Genomic DNA, 25,947 nt, shown 5'->3' on the forward strand with positions numbered 1-25,947 from the left:
CCTGTGACCAAGTCACTAGTAGAAGGGACACAGTTCTCCAATCAGGTATCAAATGGAGGAGAGCAGGCATCCTAGCCCTCATCTCTTCCTCCTCTGAAAAAGCCTTGATCAGCCTTCCCACAATAAAGTATGCCACCTGAAGAGGTTGGGATGAGCTGCAGTTTTATAGTATGGCATTTCTGTCCTTCCTTCTCTCACCTCTAAAACGAGAAATTTCTGAAAGAACAGGTACTGGAAATGCCTATTTAAAATAAGAACATTAGGGTCTGTAAATAGTAGTGCTTGCAAAATGTGTATCCCATTGTCTGTGGTGTTTGATATATGGTTATGGAAATGACATACTGGAAACTAAAAATTATTCAGGTTAGAAAGTGTTCCCTAAGTGGCCTGTATCTTCGCAGTACCTAAGCAAGGAGGTATGTTGTATGAAATATTACATACCTCCTTTTGGTATCTATGATAGTTAAGTGACATTGCCTTTTTTTCCTCAATTTTTGTTCTGGATAATTAATATTGTCATGTTACGATGACACATCGTCTGACAAGACTCCTCAGTCTAAAGGCAAGAACCTTTCCCTCTTACAGAAAGATCCAAGGAAACTGTTTCACTGAAAAGAGGATAGAGGATAGAGGGCAGCAGATTTCTGGAAATCTAGGAGGGCCCTGGGGGACAGCTGAGGATGTCAGTGTCCTGTACACATTTCTGTGCAGGCAATATTCTCTGCTAGATGGTGCAATCCAGTGAACATAGATGTAGCATTAACAGCCTGTGGCCCTAGGTTGTTCTGTTAGCTTTATGCTTCTCTTTCATTGTTTGTTTCTGCAACCTGTTTGAAACAGGAAAGATTTTGAAAAATATTTGTTCGCATGTCGCAAGCTTATTACCAATGTTATCCAATTATTTATGTAGAAACTTTCATAACCCATTATTTTTCCTGCAGAAGCAATTGTATTTACATGGCAAGAAACTGAACTTGCCTGGCGAATGCCATTATAAATCAATTTATTTTAAATGACAGAAGCTTGCAGACATTCTAATTTTAGCTCAATAGCTTACTTGTGTTCTTGATAAATGAGTTTCTGACTGTTCAAGACAAAGAGAAAAAAAGCCATTTAAAATCTAGTTTAATTTAACTAGTTAAAAGTCATTTGGATTACACTGATAATGTCTGTATCGAACAGCCCTGGGACAATCTGAATGATTCTCCTATTCCCTGTGCCAGTGATGGGCCCCTGGCTTACACACCTGTATGGCTGTGTATTAGCATAACTGACTGAAAAGTCAGGCTCCCTGTTTTGTGAAAACATTGTGACTGCTTCTTTGTGTCACGTCACACTTTTGTTTCTGTTGCTCAGATTATTTTTGGATTTTGTATGTGCTGTTTTGTGTCACTGTAAGGAAATTACAACAGTTGCTTCTCACAAAAACCCACCTCAGACTCCACTATACATGCCTTTCTCCTTTAAGAAATTGAACCTAAACATGTGTTTAAGTGACAGACTTGAGTTTTGTGTCTACACTGATATACAGTATGTAGTTTGAACCTAGAAATACTCAGTAGAATGGAATCAGATAAATTAACTTGCTGCAGAGGCACAGCTTGCTTATAAGTCAAGAGATTTGGCTGCTGTCAGTTTTTCTTTTGTTTGGCTGGTCTGGCTTTCTACTTGAGCAAAAGCTATATTTTCTGGGGTGAACAAGTAGGAAAGAAAATACACAGAACCCATAGGGATCTGGGGGCATCATCTCTCCTTTTCTCCTGTTCTCAGTCCAGCCCCTCCAAACCTCCTTTTAAAGCTTCCCCATTAGTCCTTCCTTCCACTTCTTGATGGAGGTACCCTACTGCATGTCCTACTCTTTCTTCTCCTCCAAAAGCAGGTAAACTTCATATTTTTAACTCACGTCTGCTTGTGGAGATGCAGAGTGCTAAGGACGAGAAGACCCTGCTTGCTCTACCAGCTGTTCCCATCTGGCCTTGCTCATTACTGATATAATACAGGACAAGTGCTAAGAACTGATCATTGATACTTTGAGGCTGTAGGCCAGGAACATTGATTAAGCACTGGAAAATAAACAAACCAGCTTCCAGAAATTGGGGCAATGATTTGGAAGTAAAATAATGTCCTGGCTCTGTCCTGTTACTGAAATAAAAAAAGTCATGAGAGGAAAATATGTTTTATTTTTCAGTAACACAGGCAACAACTGCCTGCATTTGATAATGTTTTTAATTTAGCATCCAAGATAGCATGCAAGTCCAGGAAGATTTGTTACCTAGTTTGAAACAATGAGTGTGCTTGTTCATCTGTTATGGTTTATGCAGAAAGTGTGAGCTGAGCACAAAGATCCCCTATTGTCTTCTCTTAAGGCATGTGATAACTTCATAAAAATTTATTTTGGAAGAAATGACTTAGGAAGTAGTTTCATTCAAAACAAGAACAAATGTAAAGCATCATGAGATTAGTTTTATCAAGACCACAGAAAGGATTCAGATATCTGACACAGAATGAAAATGGGTAGCTGAGTAAATCCAAATTGATTCAGTTTTGGTAAGTGGAGTTCAAATACTCAAAGACGTCCCTTTATGACAGGAAAGGACATTCAAGACAAAAGAAGAGCGAATAAATTTGACCTGTGAAAAAAAGCATGTTCTACCCCATTGTTTAAAACTATGTCATGAATATAACAACAAAATAAGCTGAGGGGACAGTGAACAAATTCAGTACATTTGCTATAGCTAATACTGGAAACTCCACATTCCCCAGCACAAGCTCCCCCACCCCACTCCTGTGCAATTATAAAGTCTGCTCATGGCAGCATGTCACTCAACACCACAAAAACCAAGAGGAGAATGAGTAACGCTAAAGCTACAGATGACAAAGCTGAACAAGTTTACAAGTGTCATTGAAACAGATCAATACTTTGATTGTACAAAGGCCACTTGTTCAGTGGCCTGTGAGAGACCAACAGTTATTGTTGCGATGCTTTTGAAATGGAGGGATTTCTGCAGGATCCAATGGGTAATTACATACCTTGTATGGAACAAATTATTGCAATTCAAGAATAAAGAACTTGATCCTGCTCCCAATGATGTCAATAGGAAAACATCACTTACAACATGATTCCACAGTGTGGAAATGTTGTTTCACAAACGAGGACTGACCTCACCCTTTCATGTGTGGTTTTCTGAAGATTCTTGGGTTTAGGACTATAATATGTCTTGAGTTTATTACAAATGTTCACCAGAATGCATTTATTAAAAGGCTGGTGAATGACGTCCACCCAACGTCAGTATTTATTGTATTCTTTATTCCGAGAGATGCTACCATTTTTTAACAGACTGCGCCTGTTTCTTGAAAATGAACTTACAAAGTAGGAAACAATTTTTGTCCTGTTCAACCTGAAGGCTAAGAGAGCCTCTCTACAGAGAAAAAAAAAAAAAGCCAGTTTTAGGCCACTATACACTGAGCAGTTTTGCGTGCTGTGCAGGGGCACTCCGCAAGTCCACACTTGTAACAGTTTACAAGACAGATAATCACTGTTACCAGGATTGGTAGCACTGAATTGAAAATAGTTTTGAAAATCGCTCCATTCTGGGCAGCATAACTCATATATGCTTCCAAGGTTAAAGTGTAGTTACATCACAGGCTGTTTTATAAACAGATAGGTAAATAATTACTATATAGCAAAGCAATCTAGCAAAATCAAGTAGAATGACCATGCTGAAGGTGTTACCAAGCCTGCTAAAAGAGGCCAGGTTAAATAACGCATGAACGACTTTAAACAACCTTTTTGTATCTGCATGAAATCATCAGTCCGCATTTAACCTCAAGCATGTAACTGAGGTGTTCACAGCTGTCCCAGAACATTCAACTGTTAGAAGTGACACTCATCGGTCTGCAGTCCCTAGCTCACACCTCATCATCACAGAGGAATTGTTTTCAAAAGCTCCTCCCAAATTATGGTCATAACCCCAATGGTCAGACAGATTGTCTGCAGTAGTTGGGCAACGAAAACTGCCAGCAGTGTTTTCACGAAGTAAACGTTGTTGTGTCTTCTGTAATTTGAGTCAACCCTGGAAGAAGGACAGCTGGGAATCTTATAGTTTCTTCATATTTTATTTTGTTATCTCATGAATGACTTGTATTTTCTGTGGTAGAATTAATGAGTAGTCAGATAAAACATCCTGGACACTGTTCTTAATCTTCACAAACCCAAATGAACACTGTGAATAATGCTTAGCGCTTCCAGTCTCCTTCTGTATGGTATCATGGCCTTGTGTCATTTCTGAATAATCCTATTTTATGCAGTATTTTCATCTCATCTCTGTAGTTCTTTTTTTTTTTGCCACGGCCATTTCTCTTGGCCATTACTCTGCATTACTTTTTCAAACTTCTTTTTCCATGAATAAAACCTCCTGGTTGTAAGGATAAGATAGCTGAGGACAATTGAGCTGTTCATATTGTTTTTAGAGGGGGAGAAAACTGCAGCAGCCTCAGTGAGTCTTGTTTTCTCATACACTGAAAAATACACACTCTCCTAATAAAATGGAAACTACATATAGACATAATATCATTTGCCTATAAAAGTGAGAAGACACTTTCTATTGAATGAAACATACCTATAAACCCCACTGGTTTTGAAATTTCAGTCACTGGCAGTATCGCTATCTGCCAAAACAAAATCAATTCATAATTTCTGTTCTGTAGATGTCAAAATTATTAACTCATTTGGAAAAATCTGAATTTCAGACTCTTAACAGTGCCAGCTTTTATTAGATAACTGAAACATCCTTCATGTATTGCAGGTTGTCTTTGTCAGCTGGTGTAAAAGCTTCTGGGACTGTGGACTAGTGGCGCTGGATGATGTATCATTGAGCCTGGGAAGCTGCCAGGCTGCTGGTAAGACTGTACCTATTTCTTGTCCAACACCTGCTACCCTTTTTAGTAAGAGTTCATCGCATACCTTCATTTTCCACACCTATCCTACAGCTGTCTTCATTCCTCTGTGGCTTGTTTTCTTTTCTTTTGCCAATAAGGATTCCACAAATCCTATTTTTGCAGTAGCATACATACAACGAGGACCAGTTTTTGTTCACTGGGGTACCGGCTAACTCCTGATTAACTTCACTGACTTGGGTGCAGTTGTACATAGGTGAGCGTCACTTCTGGGGCCTTACAATTTGAAAAAAACAAAAACAAAAACCAGTCCAGCTGAGGGGAATGTAGTTTTCAAATGGCGTTTAGGAAACCAGGAATGGACCCAAAAGCAATATTTTCAAAACACAGCATTACTCTTTTTAGTCCAGCAGTACAATTGTGCAAGGCCAACACACAGTCCCTTATCTGAGCTGCAGTTCTCTGGTGAACACAGATGGGATGAGTCTAACTCTCCTTCCTGCAGAGGGAGGAACTGAATGTTTCTGAGCGACACTTCACCCTCTGACATGCACGGGGCTAACCTCTCTGAACTCACCCAAACTCCCTCTTCTGGGGCTTTTTGAGGTTTGACAATGCAACAATTGTATCCTAGTTTGGAAACCATTCTCATGAGACAGGCACAATCTATAATCCCATTTTTTTTCAGAATAAAGCTGTGCCTTTGAAATGGTGGTAGGCACATCTACCATGCCATTTGTATTACCACATAATAAGAACTTTTTATTGAGCTCTTTTGATTGATTTCATGCATTCAGACAGCTAATCATTACAGAACAGAGAGAAGTTGCATGTACAAAACAAGATGCCATTTTTCTAAAACATTTCCAACAGTTGTCTGTTTTGCCTTTCTGTAGTTCCTAAGTAATTTGAAAAGGAATCAAAGGTGCAGAACTGATACTTGGGTGTATAGTCATATGGGGACTTGTCACTGATGGCAGCAAAAAAATGCCTGAAAAATGCCCCAGAGCATGTGAGCCATCAAGGCTTCCTCCTTTCCAAAAGATGAAAGCAGCTCAGAGTGTCTGCTCCTGAACTACAGATTCAGATTGTAGCAGAAGACCTGACAGAAGCTTCCTGGTGAGCACCTGAATTGTCAACTTTCTCTCTTCTGCATTATCTAATAGAATTGAAATAATGAAAATACTCTAGTAGTTGCAGCTCCGTGGTCTGTTGTATGCGCTAGTAGGATCTGGTGCCAAGGGAACATCAGAGCGCTAAATGTGGCATTTCATTTCAGATCACAGAAGCTCCAATACTTGACAAGGCTCATTTAATATGCACGTTATACATGTCGGAGCTCATTAAACTGCTTGGGGTGCCACAGGAGTGAAGAAAATTACACTGGTAGAGGCCATGGCGGAGTAAGAGCTACGATAAGATAATAAACCGTCCGAGATGTTTTAAACAGTATTTGTATGTGTTAGTGAGCCAGAGTAGGGCACAGATTTCCCCAAAACGGTGAAGAAAATGATATTAAATTTTGTACATCAGTTTGAAGCTAGCTTTTAGAAGCTTGTGACTACTGTAAGTATTGCTAGGCAGATATAAGTGATTTCAGCACGTGAGGGAACACAATACGTTGCTTGTGCAATCATATATCTGTCTAGTATATTTGCAGTTTTAAACAATGTCCTCTCCTCTTAGATCTATTGCTGCCCAATCCTGGAGAGTGTACTTTTGAAAAAGATGAGTGTATGTTTACTCAGAAGAAGAGAGGTCGTGGGATTTGGCACAGGAGGAGGGGTCCAACTCCCACTTCTTACACTGGACCAAAAGGAGACCACACTACTGGGGTAGGTGAGTTAAGCGCCATGTTGAACTTTCTGAGCAGAGATTGATAGTTAATCAAAAATACTTTGAAAGGAAAATGTAGAACACAGAGAAAGTTTTTACTGTTCTCTTCATAACAGTTATTAATCCAATGAAGTAAACATGTTTCTTAGGGACCCACAGATGGTTTTGAGAATGCAGTGTTAAATCTGAATTATCTGTAGACCAAGTGGTTTAATTCATGTCTCAAAATAGCCCTTTCCTTTGGGAGAAAAAATGACCCGATGACTCTCCAAACCCCACAGAAAAGCCTTCTTCCAAACACCTAGTTTACATGAATATTCCCTGAAACTAAAAGGCAAACAAGTGGCTGGGGGCTCTTCTGCATCAACACCTGCCTGTTCAAACTTTGAAGAAATAATAAGAAAAGAGATCCCACAGACCCTCTGTCTTGAAAAGCTGCTCTGTAACCTCACTTGTGCAATTTAAAGTGTTTTGGCAACAGGGGCCCCCATGAGCATGAGTGAGCGCACAGAAAACTGCGCCAGAATTGCCCCCACGCTGGGGGCAGGATCTAGTGTCTTTTGGAAACTATTCCATCACTGTGTTTGGTGCTCGTGTTCCTGCAGAAGGAGGACCTCAGTAAACAACTCTACCGACTCAAGTGTAGTGGATGAAACTGACCTAAGGCTGTGAACTTTAAATGCTTACATGGGGTTTACAAAGGCTTTTGGGGACTTTGGATCTGCCCTCCTTCACAGTGGTTGGCATTCATTCAACAAGCCACAAAGTCAGTTGCAGAGAAGCTGGCTTATTCACAGGAACCATCTATCCAATCTGTTAAAAACTTTAGCTGGATTACAAAAGCAGCAGGCCTGCTAAAAAGGCTCACCGAAAGCTATTATTATTCTGTGAACTGTGATTGAGCATAAACCACGGTAAGCATCATCAAGCATAGTTATTTCAGCTGTGCATATGAAGTCTCACTTTATGCAAGCTTAATTCAAGTTACTCTAGAAAACTGGTTTTTTCTAGTTAAGAAAATAACAAGACATTGTGTCTGATCTCTTTATCTAAAAAGATTACTTTGTGCACATTCAGCAAAATATCCTTTTCCTATCTCCTGGTAAAATTCCTGTAATAGCTGCATTCTGAGCAAGGTATGGAAATTCACTAGAGAGATGTAAATTCATGGTGTGTGGGACTGTGTGGCCAAAATCCTGCACGTGGAATTCAGAATGCAGATGGGAAAGTTTTTCTTTGGCTTGAAATTTCAGACCACCAAGAAATTATGTTCTTCGGTTGTTAATTCTGAACAGTACTGATCCTGGGTAGAAATATGAATAGGCTTCAGAGATAAGTACATTTTAAAGCTTAAAACCTCTGTGTTATGAGATAAAAATGAGAAACATTACTTACAAATCTGACCATAGTCTGGCCAGATCTATTGGCTAAGTTATGTAAGTGGAAAAGGTAGGCTTACCTACAAATCAAGAACATTTTCCTATAATGATACCTTTGTACTGTTCACTGAGTTTCAGAAGGGAATGTTGACATTCTTGTCACTTTTCCATTTAAAAATTAGATGGCATTAGAGTGAATTAGATGGCATGCTGTCTGTCAGTCTTTGTTACCCTTTCTGTCCAGTTCTTCTGCATCAACTAGACATGTGACCACCAGCTTTAAAATAAGTGAGAATTTTTCCTAGTGGTTTTTGAAGTTCATTTGAGAATTTTTATTTTGAAATGTGAGTGACACTCTTGAAGAGGCATGTGTAAGCCATCTCTGTATTGTCTGGCAGACCCTTCTTTTTCTACAAAATATAATCCGAAAGGACTACATCATATTAAAGTTGCTGGTTGTTTTGGTAGGTAACCAAACTCAGTTCCCTAAAAGGATTCAACATTCAGGTTTGTTTGATGCTTTTTTTTTCCCTTGTTGTTCCCTAGATAATATATTTTATTCTTCCTCCTTCAAAGACTCTACATCCCAGCTCTTGTGTTGCCAATGACAATAACCCTTTCCTTATAACAAGAGAAACATTTAAGGGTTTCTTGCTCAAGAAAAGGAATGGCTTGTTAGCACAATTTTCTTAATTTCTAAGGCAGAAACTGACTTGAGACCTATTTTCAATTTATGTAGATCACTAAGTATTCTGAGATTTGAGGCCGATAGCTCAAATTTAGAACTGGTGAAGCAAGACAATCTTTTAAGCCTGGCCTGTGACAAGATTTATTCCTTATTTCACACATGTCTTTGCAGAAAGATGTGCTGAGAAATACGTGGATTTGAACTCACAAAACCAAGAGCTGATCTAGTCTTTCCAACAAGTTTAGAGTTTGATTCAGGCCTTAGAACTAAAGGAAAGTTATTTTATTATACTGTAGTATGAGGTGTAGGTTTTGTTTTTTAACTCAAGGAACTTTTAAGCACAGCGAACATCAAAATCCTCACAATGGCTTGCCCTAGGTTTCGTATAAAGAGCCTTGGGAATTCTCCTGCACACTATACGAAATTATCTTCTCTTTATGGACCTACAGCTGCAGATAGTCTTTCTTTTCACCCTTTCTCTCTACTGCTGCTCACCACCAAACTACAACCATGGTTATAGGGGTTGTCTTCACCATGGGTTTGTGTAGATAATATGACTCCGAGGATCATGAGAGAGACCTCGAGCGTCCACTGAGAGTCCACCGGCTGCTATTGCCACTCTCAGCTTTTCTCCTGCCTCATTGATCCTTAGGAATCCCCTCTGCCCCTGAGGGCAATCTCGCTGCCAGGACTGCTGCTGGCAGAAGGGCAGCTTGTTTTCTCCAACACCACAGCAAGGGAGCAGTGGAACTGCATGAAGAGCTGGTGCAAAACCTGAGTTCACTGCCTGCTGGCGGAGTCATCATCCTAAAATGAGCTGAAGACACAGCCCAGCTGCCATACGCAGCAGATGGGACATGGGGATGCTCCTCAGTCTTCTGACACACCTCAGTTTGCTCCAATTGGAAATAAACAAATATTGGGGGGGTGGGGGGGTGAAATTAATTTGCCTGCCTCCAATATATCACTAATTTTTCCACAGATCTGAGTTCATTACAATCTTTCATTCATTCATGGATTCTAGAACATCTGGTTTTCCTCACTTGTGTCTTCACATGTTGATCACAGAAAGAAAAATATTATTGATGTCATATGTGCTTTAAGAGAGGTATTTCAATTCATTTGCTTTGTTAGTAACATCAGCTCCACCCATTGCCTAACCTGTACCCTCAGATGTACATGCAGCTGTCTGAATTCCAATTAATCGACCACTATCACAGTGCATTCCTGGGTTAAGAACAGCTATGATCTTTTTTTACTTTTTATTCCTTTCTGTTGCTGTGTATTTCATCAGATATAAACAATTTTTAAAGTGTTCTTATATTAGTATTCACAAATAAGTTTAAGTGTTTTTAAGTGTTCTTATATTAGCGTTCACAAATACATAAAATTCATTATTACACTACACAATTATTACAATTACAAATATAACAAGTCTATGGCATAGAAATCTTTTTATAAAAATAATTTCAATCATCATTTTTTATATAATGAGCATGTTGAGTGTAATGAACATGCTGATATAATGTATCCTACTTTGCTAATATTTGCTTGTACGTCTTTTTAAGGATACTACATGTATATAGAGGCATCCAACATGGTCTATGGACAGAGAGCATACCTAGTTTCAAGATCTCTAAGAGGAACCTCTGGAAAACAGTGCTTGACATTTTTCTATCACATGTATGGAGCTGGGACTGGATTATTAAGTGTTTATCTAAAAAAGGAAGGTGATGATGAAGAGATTCCTTTGTGGAGGAGGACAGGGGAGCAAAGCATCTCATGGTTAAGGGGACTGATAGAATATGAAAGTGATAGAAACTACCAGGTAAGAAAAAACAAACAAAAAGCAGTCAAAATGGAATATTGAACTGAACTAGGAGCTCGAATCCAAGTTTGGGGTTGTACTGAAAAAAAAAAAACAAACCTAAAATGTTAAAATGTAGATGGCATTAAATGAACACCTGAACAAGCTGAAGTAACATGTAATTTCTTGCAAATGAAGGTAGGGTGGGAATTATTAAAGACATTAATAGGTTGCAAGTATGAAAACAGTTCATTAATTCCTTAATTAAAACTATTTTTTAAAAGTATTTAAATGGTGTTTTCCTATAATTTCTTGTCAGTGGTAGTTTTTATGTAGATCACTTGTGCAATTTCTTTTCCTTCAGCTGTCTAAAGCTCTGTCTAGATTTGACATAACCACTAAGTTGTGATAAAATGGCTGCTTCTTGCGGGGCCGTCTTTCTGAGTTGGCACCAAAGGCAAGGGATGATGCAAAGCCAGGGCTCTGCCTTTGGTCTCAACAGTGCCATCATTTCAGTATTGCCAGAGACAAAGCCTGCTTCAGTTTCTCTGTCAAAGAGCACGCTAAAATTGCTATTGACTGAAACAGCACCAGGCACAAAACTGCACTGATCGCTAACCAAAGATGCTGTGTGAGGTTTTTTAATAATTTTTTCTTCAAAGCCCGGAAATTATTTAGGAAAAAAAACAAACCAAAACAAAACCTTTTACTGAAAAGCAAGTTTACCTTCATCAGTAAGACTAGAATATAACACTGTAATGGATTTTTTTTCTCCTCAAATCTTGCTTGTATATGGGCAACACACAGCAACACATTTGGGCTGAGAAGAAAGACAGAAATGCCGCATCCCTTTAGAAAATTTATCTGTGGTCTATAACACACAGCAATTTGTTAACAAATTGTGAGAACAAATTTGCTTCCTTTGGCATAGCGCACACACCCAAATTCTCAGACCAGGGTAATCAGTCCACTGATGGAGCACAGAAGTTTCTTTTCCAAGAAGCGGGCTTCAGGACACACTAGATCATTGAATAGACTGCATGGGTATTATTTTTATTAGTCCTTCCTCCTACTGGATTCAGGAAAACCTGTGTCTTCTTACCTACGCAGATAATTTTTGAGGCAATCCGCGGTGTGTCAATTAGGAGTGACACTGCTATTGATGACATCGTGTTCCAGGCAGGACCGTGTTTAGGTAAGTTAAAACATACCTTGTTTCTCTTAAGAGACAGCTAGCAATTCACAGTGCTTTTTGTAGTTAGACAGGTGACACTTTTCCCCCTGTATCCGCACTGAATGGATCTGAATTTAGTATCATGCTGCTGGGTTAGTGCAGAATTTTTGTTTTCTGATACGATGCAAGACCATCCTCAGAATCTGGACTAGTAAAGATGCTGTAACACTTTTCAAAAACCATATGGCAGCCCCATTTAAACCCAGTGTGGTAATTACATTCTGTCTCATGCATTCTTACGTATGATAAAGATACAAATAATTACAGCATTTCCCCCTTCTTTCTATTCTAGAAGTGGAAGAAATTCAATTCTCATCAGGCTATCCTGACAGCTTAAACGAAATTGAGTATTAAATATAGTCTGCTGAAAGGAATGAAGTACGTAGAAGATTTGTATGTGAGAAACTGCACAAACTGCCTGTTTGGAAATACGTTTTAAGTAAATACTGGACTGGTTTGAATATGCACCCATGTATAGGAAGAACTCAGAGCACTCATGTTCCTCGCCTTTGCAATGAAATTATTGACTCAGGGCTTCTTAGACTGTTTTTTTGAAATATTTTTTCTCTTTTGCATGAGGTATCAGTTATTATATAAAGGCTTCCCATTTTGCACAGGTCATGCATTTTAATGCCTTTTTTTCTTTTTTTTTTTTTTTAACCTTTCTGGTATATAGGTAAAAAGAGGAAAGTAAAGGTGCACAATTAAAATCCAATATTGTGTTATCTTAAATCTGCATTCAGTGAATGTTTTGTGTTGGGTACAGAATGGATTTTTGTTAAGGAAATTATAAATATTTTGAAATAATGAAGAAAATAGTATTAGCTACTGGTAATAGCCTACAGGTTATGTGCAATTATTCATGATGACAAATCTCTCTGGGAAACTCTTAACACTCTGCTGGCAATTTTTTGTGGTTTTGTATTCTTTTACTATAACAAATATATTTCTTGTCCTTGCCAATAACAAACTCACTTTTAGTATTCCAGTATAATTCAGTGTAAGCTGCTGACATTTTAAACTGTATGAAATGTAAACCTTTGAAGCCGTATGTTTTCTGGCATACAAGTCTTGGGGATTTTTTTTTAATAATTCAGTTTGTACACTCACAGAGAAAGTACTTATATCTTATCCAACCATGGATGCCTTGCATTTATATTAATAGGAAACCTGAATTCACACAACTTGTTAAAAATTTTAAGTTTTTATGTGTTTGTGTGTAAGCTTTTGTTCTGAAATTATTATAACTTCCTAATAAAATCTAACTTTGAAAATCATCTTATTGCTCTGCTCCATACTTATAGTTACCGTTGTAACGAGAAACCAGTGAACCTAATATAATAGCCTGAACTCAGTATTTTGAATACAAAGAGAATGAAATGTGTGGGTCACATCATCTAAGACAGATGACAAAAAGCAATCTCATCTGCTGCAGGAAGTTCCTGTATTGAGCCATAGAAATTATTCTTGCAGCCACCACATTCAAGCTGTTGCTGCAAGGTGTGAGCCCTGAGAAGTGGGAATAGCCTGTGGTCCTTTCAGAACAAAAAGTATACATTTTTCCTTAATGGCCTATAAGGATCAACAGCACCTGGGACAATCTAGCCCCTTGCATGTTTAGTAAGTTCTCATTTTGGGGACACAAAAAATTGAAGAGATTGTTCAATTAAATACATTCAGTACTAACGTGTTTATCTGACCACGTAGATTGAAGCAGTTTATTAGTTCCTAGAGATGGAGGAAGAGCCAAAAGGAATTGACTTCTTAACTGCCTATCCTAGCTGCCTACAGTCCCCACTGGCAGCTGGTTATGAACACATCACTCTTGCTATTATTCTGAAAATGAAAGCAACCAGAAACAAAGGACTGTTTCCTAAGAGTTAATACAGTTTTACAGTTGTTCTGTACAGCTTATGCTTTGGTATCAACACTCAGATCAAATTATCTAAGCAGAAAACAGCTGAAAATGTAGTGGTTAAAATCATCAGGCTTGGTGGTTCTCCACAACTCTGATGGACTTGTCTGTAAATGAAATAAAGCACAAAGTATAACTATTTGATTCCTATCTCTAACAGTTTATGCAACTGTGCTTTACTCCATCAAAGTAATTAGAGTTAGGCTGATATGAATAAGAACCTAAGCAAAGTACTCTATTCTGGTCTCCACTGAGCATTCTCTAGGGACCTCACTGGTACGATGATGTTGATTTTTGTCCCCCTACCTTTCCTGAGAGTAGTATTTATCCATGGGGTGCGAAGCACTGTCCTGACTGCAAAGAAAAAGCCTATGTTCTTGCTTCAGTAGGGACCAGCAGCACCTTTCCACCCATTTCTATCGGAGGAATTAAAGAACAGAGGGAGAATTTGAACGGTGGTTTTAAATTACTTCAGAGCCAACTGAGCATCAGTTTATAGCATAATAAATTCACAGACTAGTGAAAGAATGGCTGCAAAACACCTGAAAACTAGGGAAGGTGCATTAAGATTTCTCCCCCGGCAAACTTCAGTCTTTTGGTGAGATAAAAAAACCATTTCATCAGCTCTGTCCAAATAGCAAACTCCCCGTGCAACTAATCTCTGCCACGGATCTATTTTTATTTACTATTTGTTCCTTTCTTACTGCTTCAGTAGCTGTACAAGGATCGCAGAAGGGCAAAGAACAGTTCTGAGACTTGCTATACTAGGCCTGTTTACTGTCTGAAAACATCTTCAAAAGCTACTGAAGAACCTACAAGTAATTGTTTTGATGCCAAATGTGCCACAGTCCATAAAATGGAAATGAAAAAGAAACCTTCAAAAGCAGTTATAACACCCCAAACACTAACAGGTTTGTATTTGATTGCTCTAAATGTAGCTTTGTGCTAGAGTGGAACTGAACTCGTCCTGAGATCAGAGCAAAAGCCCTTTTACTGCCCTCTTGTTTAATACTCTATTTATTCTTTAAATATCTTCCAGTAGTTGACATTTTGTCATTATCCTTACTAAATTCCAAGTAGAGTGCCAAATTCAGATCTCAGTTACACCAGTGGAAAACCAGAATAACAACACAAAATATCATTGTTATTCTAGCTTTATGCTAACTGTATTCTGGCTGACTCTTGTGTCACGCCAAAATAAACCTAACAAACGTAACAAAAATCCAACTTTACAGTCATGAAACTTCACTAAGATAGCTCAAGCTGAGCGCTAAAAGACCCTGCATTTTATCAACCTGGATCTGAACACAAGCTCCCAAGTGTGACTGCCCACACTAAGGGACCCTCTGCTCCGAAAGCACCACTGTGTAAGGTAAGAGGCTGTGAGGTAAGAGCGCGCTTTTCCTGCAACATGACACACGAAGTCAAAAGGTGCTACCCCTCATGGGTTGAAAAAAGCATAGTCTCGTCCTACCTCAAACAAAACACCAGGTGTCAGATGTCAAACTGCCTTAATTTTAACATTTCCTTTGGAAAAATACTTCAATTTGTGAATTCAAGTTTCTCAGTTGCTTAAGTGTGAATGAATAAACTTTCAACACTCCTTTACATTACTTCGATCTATATTCATCATCTTGCTGTTTTCTTCCCATCCTTCCTCTGTTGTTTTCCTGTCTACCTCCTGCGCCTTATTTTCTTCCCACCTGCCTACAGTTTTTCTGAACATCTGCGTTTTGGTCTCTTTCCTAGCCAACTGCGTATTCTGCTATGTTCTTTGCTCACTGCTAAGTACTGCCGCTCATACGTTCTACTTCAGCTTTTACATCCTCCCTCTCCTATTCTGGAACTCCTCTTGGTGCAAGCAATACCTACTTCACGGCCTGCGCAGTCTCCTTCATCCGGCTCTTAGCGGCGTCCATACTCGCCAGACCCTAGAAAATGCTCCCTGACAAAATTTGGAAAAAAACAGATCTCTTCGGCAGTCTCCAGTGGGCTTATGATGAAATGGTTCCTTAATCTACCGCTTCCTTGTCTTTTGGCTTTTTGGCAGTCACTGTTACTTAATGAGTCCAACTCTACTATTTTGGTCTACAAGCAGGAGACATAACCCATTTGGGAGATATTTTTTATGGATTAAGCAAAACACTACCTGCTAACAAATCAACTAATATTTTAGATAAGTAATAGACACACAAGTGTTACTAATTTATAGTGATACAATTTTGCACTCTATTAACAGCCGTTACAAAGCTATTATCACAAAGCTTATGAACGACATACTTCCAATTTTATTATCCTTTCTCATCCATACCACATAGTACTAGGGTGCATTTCTGTGCTGCTTCGTTCTTCTGCAAGTCGTCTGGACAGGGACCTGGTGGAGCGTCCAGTGGGTTATCCAGAGTGGCTGTCTGGTGTTCTGGTGGGCTTGGACACGCGGGTCAACCTCATTACTATCTGTGGGCATCAGTACTCGCACTGTCAGAGCAGAAGCCCTCTTCATTCTTTAACGGATCTTGATCTTTCTCCCCCCATTTTTTCCCCCTGTATCTGGAACAAACTTTTCGCTGCCCTGCTACCTCCCTTTATCTACCTAAGCTCCCCTCACAGAAGCAACCTGCCTTAAATCCCTTTTGCCTCATAGGTCCCAATTCTGCCACACCCACGCCCAAAGACGCTGTTCTGGCGTCTTTACCGCGGCAGCCTCCGTGAAGAACACCGTTCTCCTCGCCAGCTTCCCAGGACAAACCACCCCAGCTACGTGCCAGCTCCCTCCCCTCGCTCCGCTCCGGCGCAGGCGGTTTCGCACCCGGGTCACTCAGCAGCCATAACCGCTGCCCTGCAGGCCTCCCTCCCCTGCCCTGGCGGAGCAAGGCGCCCGCCCCCGCAGCTCTGGCCGCCCAACTGCTGGGCTGTGCTGCCACCTCGTGGGAAAGCCACCGCCCCGCCACCGCCCCTCGCTGCCTGACACCGCCCCGCCGCCGGGAAACGGCCGCTGCCGGCGCCGGGCCGGGGCTGCGGGCGGGAACCGAGGGCAACTCCGCGACCTCCCTCCCGGACTCCCCTTGCAGCCCCGCCCCCCGCCAGCGACGGGCACCACCGCGGCCCGCTGCGTGCCAATGAAAAGCTTCACAGCGGCTTAGTCCTGCCCCATCAGCCAATGAGCGCTCTCCTCGTCTGCCCGCCGTTTCCCGCCCGCCAATGAGAGCGGGGCACGGGGCGGGCCCTCGCGGCGGCGGGCAGAGGGCGGGCTGAGGGGAGAAGATGGCGGTGGTAGGGAAGTGGGACCGGGGTACCTGTCAGCTCGGCGCCAGCGGCAGCCAGCGGGCCGTGGGGAGGCATGCGGCGACGCCCCGCTTCGTCGAGGGCTCCATCGTGAGGATCTTCATGGAGAACTTTCTGTGAGTGAGCGGCGGGCGGTTCCTCCTCCCGGATGGCGGCGGGCGGGCGGCCGCCATTGGCCGCGGTGCGCCTGCGGGCGGTGGCGTGCGGGCTCCCTGCCGTGTTGGAGGTCGGTGGCTGGCCTGGACCCCCTCGGCTGACCCCCCGCCCCCTTCTACAGCGAATGCGGGGCTGGGTGGCAGGCGGTGAAGTCAAGGGGGGCCGAACCTGGAGCAGCGGTCCGCGGAGCGGGGGGGTTACCCTCGGTTAACGGGGGGCCTTAATAAGGTCTTGGATGCCGAATGGTGTCGGGGCTGGAAGGAGTGCGTGGAACGCTTTTTCCCTGGAAGCTGATGCCTTGCTCCGAGCGGGGAGAGGAGAGACCTGATGTGTGGGCTGCGGGTCCCGCGGGTTCTTGGTGCGATGTCGCTTCCGTGGGGGGTGCGTTCCCCAGCGGGGGCCGTGTCGGCCCTTCTTCCCCTGAGGCGGTGATTCCTCTTGTCCGTGTCAGCCTCTCCATGCTTTTTGTGTCCCAGTTAGGTGATTGCCGAGCAGTGGAGGAGGCGGTAGTGCAGGAGATGTTCACAGGGCAGGCTGGACAGGCCTTGGGGACCGTTAGGATAAAGTATCTGTGGTAGTGTCTTTTGCATGTTCTTTCTCCAGCTTCTGTGTTGGGAATACCGTTCTGTTTGGAGCTATTACGGTTACCAGTAGAAGTTTTCAGGCAATTTTCTTATGACCGGTATGCAGATAGCTCTATGTCAGACTTGAAAACGGTTGAGTAGCATAGTTCACAGATAATGCTACAGGTGTCAAATGAACCTTCAAACGTAGTAGTTTAAGCCTCAGCATTAAGGGTTAAAATACCTTTTATTCCAGAAGTGCATGGATTACGTTATTGTGTCATCGGTAAATGTTTTCTGTTTCTTCTTTGGTGTTAGTTGCTCTCTGTGTTTGGTGCAGTGCGGGAACAGAACATCTAATGGTGGGGTTCGTTATCAACTTGGGATGTTACTGATGACACTCATATTAATAGTTTGTCTTGAATTTGCTTGCTAGGGTGTGGTCTTTTGCTGTAGTTGCTATTGCCTTAGGCATGCTGGATACACACAATGAAAGATATCTAATACAATTTAAAACGAAGAGAAGGACTGATAACAGGCTAATGTTTTAGGTGCTGTCACTCAGGAAAGCTGCTGCATGAGGTATCAATACAGAGTTCCACAGACTTGAAGAGCTTAAGACCCAAGTACATTGTACAGGTTAGATGAGTGGAATCTCTGTGACTGCAATGTGCAGCCGGCAGCTGGAATTAAATGTGACAGACTTGATGGAATTCACTTAATTTTTTTTTCTGTCTTTTTTTTTGTAATATGTAAAATAATATGATGTCCTGGTAAAGTCAATAGAAATAGTCGTTATGTGGCTGGACTCCATTCTTAATAATAATTTTTTTTGAAGAAACTTGTTGTAGGTACTCTGGCTGGTAGGTATGTATTCCTCAGTGTTCTATTTCAGCTTTGGTTTTCACTGTGAGATTTTCTTACAAAACAGTATTTAAGGATTGATAGAATCTGTCATATGTAGTATAATTATGAAGTGTTTTTAAGTGAGTAAATTTTTTTAAGTGTTTATAAGGTTCAAAAAATCATTGTGCTTTCCAGGACGTATGACATGTGTGAAGTACATCCAGGACCCAATCTGAACATGATTGTAGGTGCTAATGGAACAGGAAAGTCAAGCATTGTTTGTGCCATCTGCCTGGGACTGGCTGGAAAACCTTCTTTCATAGGGCGAGCTGATAAGGTAACAAAGAACTTTTGTATTTTTTCTGTTTAATCTAAATTTCATGAAGAGCTCTGTCTGGCAGAGGAGGGGAAAAAGGGCTGTGTTTCTTGATGTGCTTTATTTCTATAAAAAATAAGGTGTTCAAATTGTAGAATAACCTGGTCATGAGACAAAGACTTTTACCAAAGTGATTTTGTCTTGCTTCAATACTTGTCGTCTTGACTAATTTATGGAATTGAAACACCTGATTTGTACTGGAGCCTGAGTGGACTGGAGTTTATATATGAAGATATCTAATCCTCCACAGTGGGGTAGGAAAATGCCACCTAATGCATAAATAACATTTGATCAGAAATACCAACTAAAGAAGAAATAAAAAAAAAATAGTCTAACTTAAATTTCCAAGTATGTGGAACCTGTAGAAATAAGATATCCTTCATGTGTCTGAGAATTTATTTAAAAGCATGGAGCCACTGGTCTTTGATTTAAATGGAAGTTGAATTGTTTTGGGTTGTTCTACTATTGTTTAAATTTTTTGATCTCAAGAGATCATGTGTTGACGTTATAGTAGGAAGTTTGTATTGCCAAATTTTTAAGTTTTGCTCTTGCTTTCTTGGGTATTCTGGTTGGATGGAATATATTTCAGTAGATCTTTGGAGCACTGAATCTGTGTGCCTAAATGATTGTACGTATTCTCTGGTTGCAGCCAGCTCAGTCTTGAGCAAATGTAAATATGGAAATTGACTGCATGGCAGCATTGTGTGTTGGTATTTTTATGGGCTTTGCATGTTTATATATTTTTATATTATTAGAATTGACGGTTCTTTTAGTATAGATATTTGGCCATGTCTTTCATTTGTATTGCCTTTGTTCCTCAAATTCATGAGAACTTCTTCCACTCTGTGGATCTGCTGATAATAATTTGTTCAGTTTTGGAAGCTGAAATTGATCAGAAATTGTTAATCTATGGAGGATGTTCTTGTGCTGCTGGTTGATGAGGAAGATAATAGTGTCTTCCTATATTTTTAGTCAATAGCCAAAATAAATTTTCATTTTTAATTGTAAGTTTTCAGTGGAATAACTCATTATAGCAACTCTATTCTACAAATAGGTAGTTTTTTAAGAGATTACATTTTAATACACTGTTATTTTGCAATACTAATTCCTGTAATTCATTTTGTAGGTTGGTCTCTTTGTAAAGCAGGGGTGCTTGAAAGGTGTAGTAGAAATTGAACTGTAAGTAGTAAAATTGTATTTCTTCATGCATTTTTAATTAGATTGTTTCCCCACACAGTCATTCACATAGTTGTGGAAAAAAATCTGGGGTACAGAGGTCTGTCTTTAAGCTGGTGATTTATTTTTTTCCATTTTTCTTTTTTTTTTTTACTTAGACTTCAAAATTATAAGGTTGAATAATAATATGAAAGAAATAAGCAGTGATGACTCTTCTTGGTTTTTGCTTTCTGAAGCATTTACCCTGTCTTGAGGTACAAAGACTGTATAGATGAAGATTGATGTATATGATGTGTTTAGCTTTTGATTACATTTAAAGTTCAGAAGGTTCAGATACAGTCAGTACTGCCAACATGATGTAGTGGCTGGAAATAATTTTTAAAGATGAAAAAACCCTTGAGATCTTAAGTTTTTAAAACCAAATGTTCTGCCTTCACTTTCTTATACTGATACTGCTGGTATGAGGGGCTCCTCTACATTCTTACTGAAAGAAAATAGAAGGAAAAAAAAAAGGTAGATCTGACTATTTCAGCTAATGCAGTCTTTTTTGCAAAACAGAGCATCTGAAAATCATTTTGACTTGCTCTGTAGAATACCATCAGTAACTGTGGTTACAGGGCAATAGTAGATGCGTCCTGTAAGTTGGAGTTTGTTGACAACTAAAGAGAGACTATCCTGGTAGACTTCCTAAATGGGTGATTTTTCATGGAGATCTTAACATGAAGCTGCAGTAGCACAGGTGGTTTTGATAAGCCTGAACTTGATCTGTTTGCCTGAACTGAACAGAACATAGAGCTAATCAACTGATTTGGAACCTCAGGTAATTTGTGTAACAATTGGCCACGCTGACCAAATTGTATAAAAAGAAAATTGTGTTAAGGAAAAATGATACAGGGGAACAGGTCTTTGAAAAAATCCTGTCCACTCAGGTTTTTGTGGGAGGGATAAAGTAAGACATTCTTTGGAGACTGGCCAAGCAATGGGTCAGGGGGTAGGATGTCTTTCAGGTAAATAGTGTGATTGTTTCAACATAGATACATCACAGTGTTACCTGAAAGTCTGAAGAGAGACTTGCAGTATGTGAAGACTTAGCATTTTTACTGTAGTGATTACGGTATAATTCAGTCCTTTGTCTAATTGGTAGAAAATATTTTAAGTGCAACATCCAGGGTGAGAAAGCAATCATGCAGAAGATTGCTTTTTGACAGGAATTTTAAAATTTGGGTTCTGTAAGCATGCACTGTCTTGCCTGAATTTGGCCCTTAGATTGTAACTACAATCAAGATTTATAGTAGTAAAAAGTCCTTAATTTGATGAAGGAAGGAAGCATGTCTTTCTAGGTCTTTGGAAGGAAGTTTGGTGTATTAAAATAAGGTAGTGGATACCTGTGAAGAAATAATCATGGTCGTCAGGAAGTAGTCTCATATCCCTATGCACTTATTCCAAACAGTGGAACCTGTTGAATTACTCACTTCTACTTTGACCTCTATTCTGAAGTCTCCTAAGGTAGATGGCCTCCAAACTGTTATGAGCCCTCATCCTTCATCTTTAGCAGTATGATGACAGAACAGGCACTAGACAATTTCTAGAGCAAAGTGGTGGCCAAAATTTCAAGAGTTTATGATTATCTCATTGCTCATTTGTTATTGATGCGTCTTAACCAGACTAAATTTTTGAAGAGAAGTGTTGGGCTAGAGAACTAAGTGGACGACTGATGCATCTTTGTGTTCTTTAAAAGCAGAAAATGAAAACAAATTAGTATTTTTCATACTGTGAAATACTATTTTTATTCCCAAATGCAATGTGTATACGCAGCTTATAGATATAGTTCTGTACACTAATATTTTTTGCTTTAAAGGCATAGCATTAGTGTGTACCTCATGCATACCAATTTTATAACTTGCTAAGTGTCATTAAAAAAATACACTTTTACATAAACTAATCACCGTCTGTAAAAGCTTTTAAATGGCTTGTACATTCAGCATGAGTATGTTATTTATATAAATAGCTTCCTGTGAGTTACGATTTGCGGATGTTCTTGATGTTTTCCATGTGAGATTGATTCATCACTGAAGTACTGGATGTTTTCTGAAGCGTAAGATGTGAATATGCTGCTACTGTCTGATTTTATATTAAATATTTAGATATCTAAAAGTTTTAATAACATTAACATACTTTGACAGTTGGTAACTTTTGCGCATTCTCAAAAATGTAAGCACTTCTTTTTATTAATCAGGTCTAAGACACCTGACAATATCATTATCACACGTGAGATTCAAGTGGTGAACAACACATCAGCATGGTTTATCAACAGAAAGCCAGCAACCCTGAAAACAGTGGAAGAGCAGATCGTAGCCTTAAACATCCAGGTGGATAATTTGTGTCAGTTTCTTCCTCAGGTATGAATGAATTTTGAAAGACAGTGTGTACAAATGGAGTGCTGCGTTTTCAGAGGGTTGTGTTGCTGCTTAGCTTTTGTAGCATTTCAGCAGTGTAGTGGAGTAGGATAGCACAAGGAATGAGGGAGAAGAGGCAGCCGTACTGGAGTGGTGGTGAAAGTAGTGAGGAGCTGTGTGGCCTTTAAGGCTCACTAATGGGATGGTTTTGTACTTGCTGTCAGTTAGCACTAAAAGGAAGGCTGCTGATGTTCCTCTTGTTGCTGTTTGAGTAGCAGCACTAGCAGTGGTATCTCTGTCCTGTCTGTGCCGCGCTCAGGATGTTCTTAAATAACAAATCTGTAAGGAAATTTTTATAATGTCTTGAAATCTAGCACTGTCTTTGTACATTTAACTGCATGGTTCCTGTAGTTCTGCATCCTTGACTTTCCCCGTCAATCCATGCACGCGCTTTTCTCTGGTTATATCCAGTCAGTTCCTTGGGACTGGTTCCTGTGCTTGGTAAGTGAAGGGGAAGAGTCACCTGGATTTTTTTCTCCAAAAACCAGAAAGCAGTCCTACTATATGGCTCTACGGTTGCAACAGAGACTGCTCCTAGAACCTTTTTGGTAACCTGTGTGGCTCAACAGTTTCTTGAGCATAGCATAGGACTGAAAGATATTTAGGATCAAATTATGTAAGAGTAAAATCATCCTGATGGAAAATAGAGAGACGATTAAAGAATACTGCAAGCAGTACTTTCCATATCTGAATTGATGCTCAGACATATCGGGTAATTAAGTTGCCTCACCATTGCACCTTAAAAAAATATTACGTTCCTTCTTAAGACCTTCCCAGTTCATGTGCATTCTCAAGGATCGTCATAAAAGCAAACCTTATCAGAGCCTGGCCAGCCATGGGTGTATTGTTTTATTTGAGGACGAGTGCATTCAAGAAGACATGCTGAAAAACATTAAAATTTAGAAAGCTAATATTGCAGAAACAAATATTCTCAAGGGTTTTTTTTCATTTACGTATTCATAATATTTGTTTAGAGTAGAATTTTCTGCATACTGTTCCAACATAATTTTTGTATTTAAAACAGCTTTTCTTTAGGATATAAATACTAGTTCAGTGAATATACACATATTTCAATACGTGTTGAAAGTTTTGGGTTGTTTGCTCCCTGCCCCTGTAGCAATTGCAAGCATGCCTTTCACTCCAGTCTCGGTTTTGAGCTGTTCCTCTGCCCTGGACAGCAGCAATGCTTCCTGATACCCTTGGCTGCCAGCTTTAATATTAACTTCTACATTGGTTAACTTTTAAGTTAATCATAGCGTTTATAATGGGAAGGTGTAGCCTCAGCAGCCTGAGAACCAGTATTAAGAATTGTCTGTACTAAACTGTCTTGTTCAGAACAGTGATAGCCAATTCAAAAATAATGAACCAACCCATGTCCTCAACAGCTACCCTCAAAAGCTGCCAAACAGCCAAGAACAGCTAAGGTTTAAGCTTAAATCGTGCTAGAACAGCTCCAAGAAAACCACGTATGAAGTCTTACAAATGTTTAGGAGGCTTGGTTGTTACTTTATGAGATGGTCATCCTATGCTTAACTATGCGAGAGCTTTCTGGCATAGATCTGTAAGTCAGGTGATGTTCATGAGAAGTACGTTGCGATATTTAAATCCAGTATTACTGTGTTGCAGTGTTCTAACTAATACTGTATTTTTGTTACTGTTCTTTTATTATGTAGGACAAAGTTGGAGAATTTGCAAAATTGAGTAAGATTGAGTTGCTTGAAGCCACCGAAAAATCCATCGGTCCTCCAGAAATGTACCAATATCACTGTGAGCTGAAAAACTTCAGAGAAAAGGAAAGAGAACTGGAGGTAAACATGTGCAGTATGGAGTCAGAGCAGTGTCTATACAGAAATGAGATCTTACAGAATTAGAAGAGGGTGTATATTTACAAGATCTGCAGTAAGTTGATTTTACCAAATTATGCTCATCTTCTCTCAAAATTTGTTCACGTGTTCGTAAGCACAAGGACGCTTGTGCAAGTGGTCTGTACACAGAGGACAAGAGATGCATGTTGTCAAGTTCTCGTGACTTCTCTGGGATTCTTGACTGGCAACAAGTTTTCCAGACAGATCTTTTATTCCTTTTAGAAGTCATCAGCTGTTACAGAGTGGTCCCTTGCGTTAATCTTGCTGACTTCAGTTTCCATAAACTGCAGACAATGATTGTTGCCTGCTGCCTTTTTTCCTAGTTTGGAATACTAACAGACAAAGAGGAAAGGGGAGAGTGTATACAATAAGCTGCAACTGTGGTGCCATCCTGGTTTTAGGTCTTTCCCTCACAGATACTTGTAGATCTTACCAGAACGCAGCAGTCTTTGTGATCTTTGCAGAAATAAAGTGTTACTGCTGGGAATGGTGTCTTGGGAACAGTGTTCTGGGAACAGTGTTGGTAGTTAGTGCTTCCAGGCGGTTCTTTTAATCCTGTGTTCTGCTGTTTCTTCTTGTGCTTGCACATGTGCGTTTCCACTCATACATACTTCATTCCCACACCAGTCTTAATGTTTCTGTTACAAATCTCTACAAGATCTTTCGCAAGCATTTTTGCTACTTGTATTTATCAAAACCACTTATGGTTTAGATTAAGATTTCTGTTTAAAATAGATTTGTTTTCACAGAAAGTATGTGATAAACATGCTTGAAAAAGCTGGACAACTATTTCTAGTTGGGTTGTTCCCCTATAATTACTACTGCACTGAAGTGTCCTCTCTACGGTTAAATATCTGCTTTAATGTACAGGTGAGGTGTGGACTATTGCTGAAAAGTGTTTTCACAAAGTAGGAGCTATAAAGCATGAAAATGTGTATTCTTACAGAACTTGTGCAGAGACAAAACTAACTCTTTGGAGAAAATGAGACAGAGGGTTGAACGATACAAGCAAGATGTTGAGAGATACCATGAGCGCAAGCGCCATCTAGACTTAATTGAGATGCTTGAGAGGAAAAGGCCTTGGGTGGTAAGTTTTTATGTTCTTCTCAGTGTTTTTCTTACCTAACCTATTTTTCCTCATACTGCAATATTAGAAATATGACAGAAGTTTCTTTGAAAGAAGTTTGACCAGAGTTACTTGAACATCAAGGCAATTGCTTGCTGCAAACAGGCCAGGTCTTGAAATACTGTTCTTGGCCTGACTTTCGTCAGAGGTTTGCTTGCACATGTAGCTGGCCTGAAGAAGTTGCTTAAGAAGTAACTTAAGTGGTTACTGCCCATTTAGGAAAGCCAGCAATATGGACTAAGAACAGTACTCCTTTTGTTCCTTGCAGAAACAACTGGCTTAATTTAAGCTGTACCTAGCCAGTTCCACTTGCTTCTTCCAGGTCTAACTTTTTTTTTATAGA

General features: G+C 40.0%; 2 protein-coding genes across 3 annotated transcripts in view; both read left to right on the top strand.

The window, feature by feature from the left end:
- Nucleotides 1-13,083, top strand: part of MAMDC2 (MAM domain containing 2) — a 66,878-nt gene extending 53,795 nt beyond the window's left edge. Inside the window, exons 10-14 of one of the 2 annotated variants that reach the window (XM_075410754.1) lie at nucleotides 4,806-4,899; nucleotides 6,583-6,735; nucleotides 10,368-10,627; nucleotides 11,717-11,801; nucleotides 12,133-13,083. In XM_075410754.1, coding sequence (XP_075266869.1) covers nucleotides 4,806-4,899; nucleotides 6,583-6,735; nucleotides 10,368-10,627; nucleotides 11,717-11,801; nucleotides 12,133-12,194 — 654 coding nt within the window. In that variant the 3' untranslated portion in view covers nucleotides 12,195-13,083. Of the gene's footprint in view, nucleotides 1-4,805; nucleotides 4,900-6,582; nucleotides 6,736-10,367; nucleotides 10,628-11,716; nucleotides 11,802-12,132 lie in introns of those variants that run through there. The other variant, XM_075410755.1, reaches the window with a different exon arrangement.
- A 3,934-nt stretch (nucleotides 13,084-17,017) lies between these two features.
- The window catches only part of SMC5 (structural maintenance of chromosomes 5), a 65,128-nt gene continuing 56,198 nt past the window's right edge, over nucleotides 17,018-25,947 (top strand). Inside the window, exons 1-6 of the mRNA XM_075410753.1 lie at nucleotides 17,018-17,156; nucleotides 18,801-18,942; nucleotides 20,108-20,160; nucleotides 22,394-22,556; nucleotides 24,287-24,421; nucleotides 25,425-25,565. Of these exons, the coding sequence (XP_075266868.1) occupies nucleotides 17,020-17,156; nucleotides 18,801-18,942; nucleotides 20,108-20,160; nucleotides 22,394-22,556; nucleotides 24,287-24,421; nucleotides 25,425-25,565 (771 nt within the window). The 5' untranslated portion in view covers nucleotides 17,018-17,019. The remainder of the gene's footprint in view (nucleotides 17,157-18,800; nucleotides 18,943-20,107; nucleotides 20,161-22,393; nucleotides 22,557-24,286; nucleotides 24,422-25,424; nucleotides 25,566-25,947) is intronic.

Source organism: Opisthocomus hoazin, chromosome Z, assembly GCF_030867145.1.
Source record: "Opisthocomus hoazin isolate bOpiHoa1 chromosome Z, bOpiHoa1.hap1, whole genome shotgun sequence".
Taxonomy (NCBI): domain Eukaryota; kingdom Metazoa; phylum Chordata; class Aves; order Opisthocomiformes; family Opisthocomidae; genus Opisthocomus; species Opisthocomus hoazin.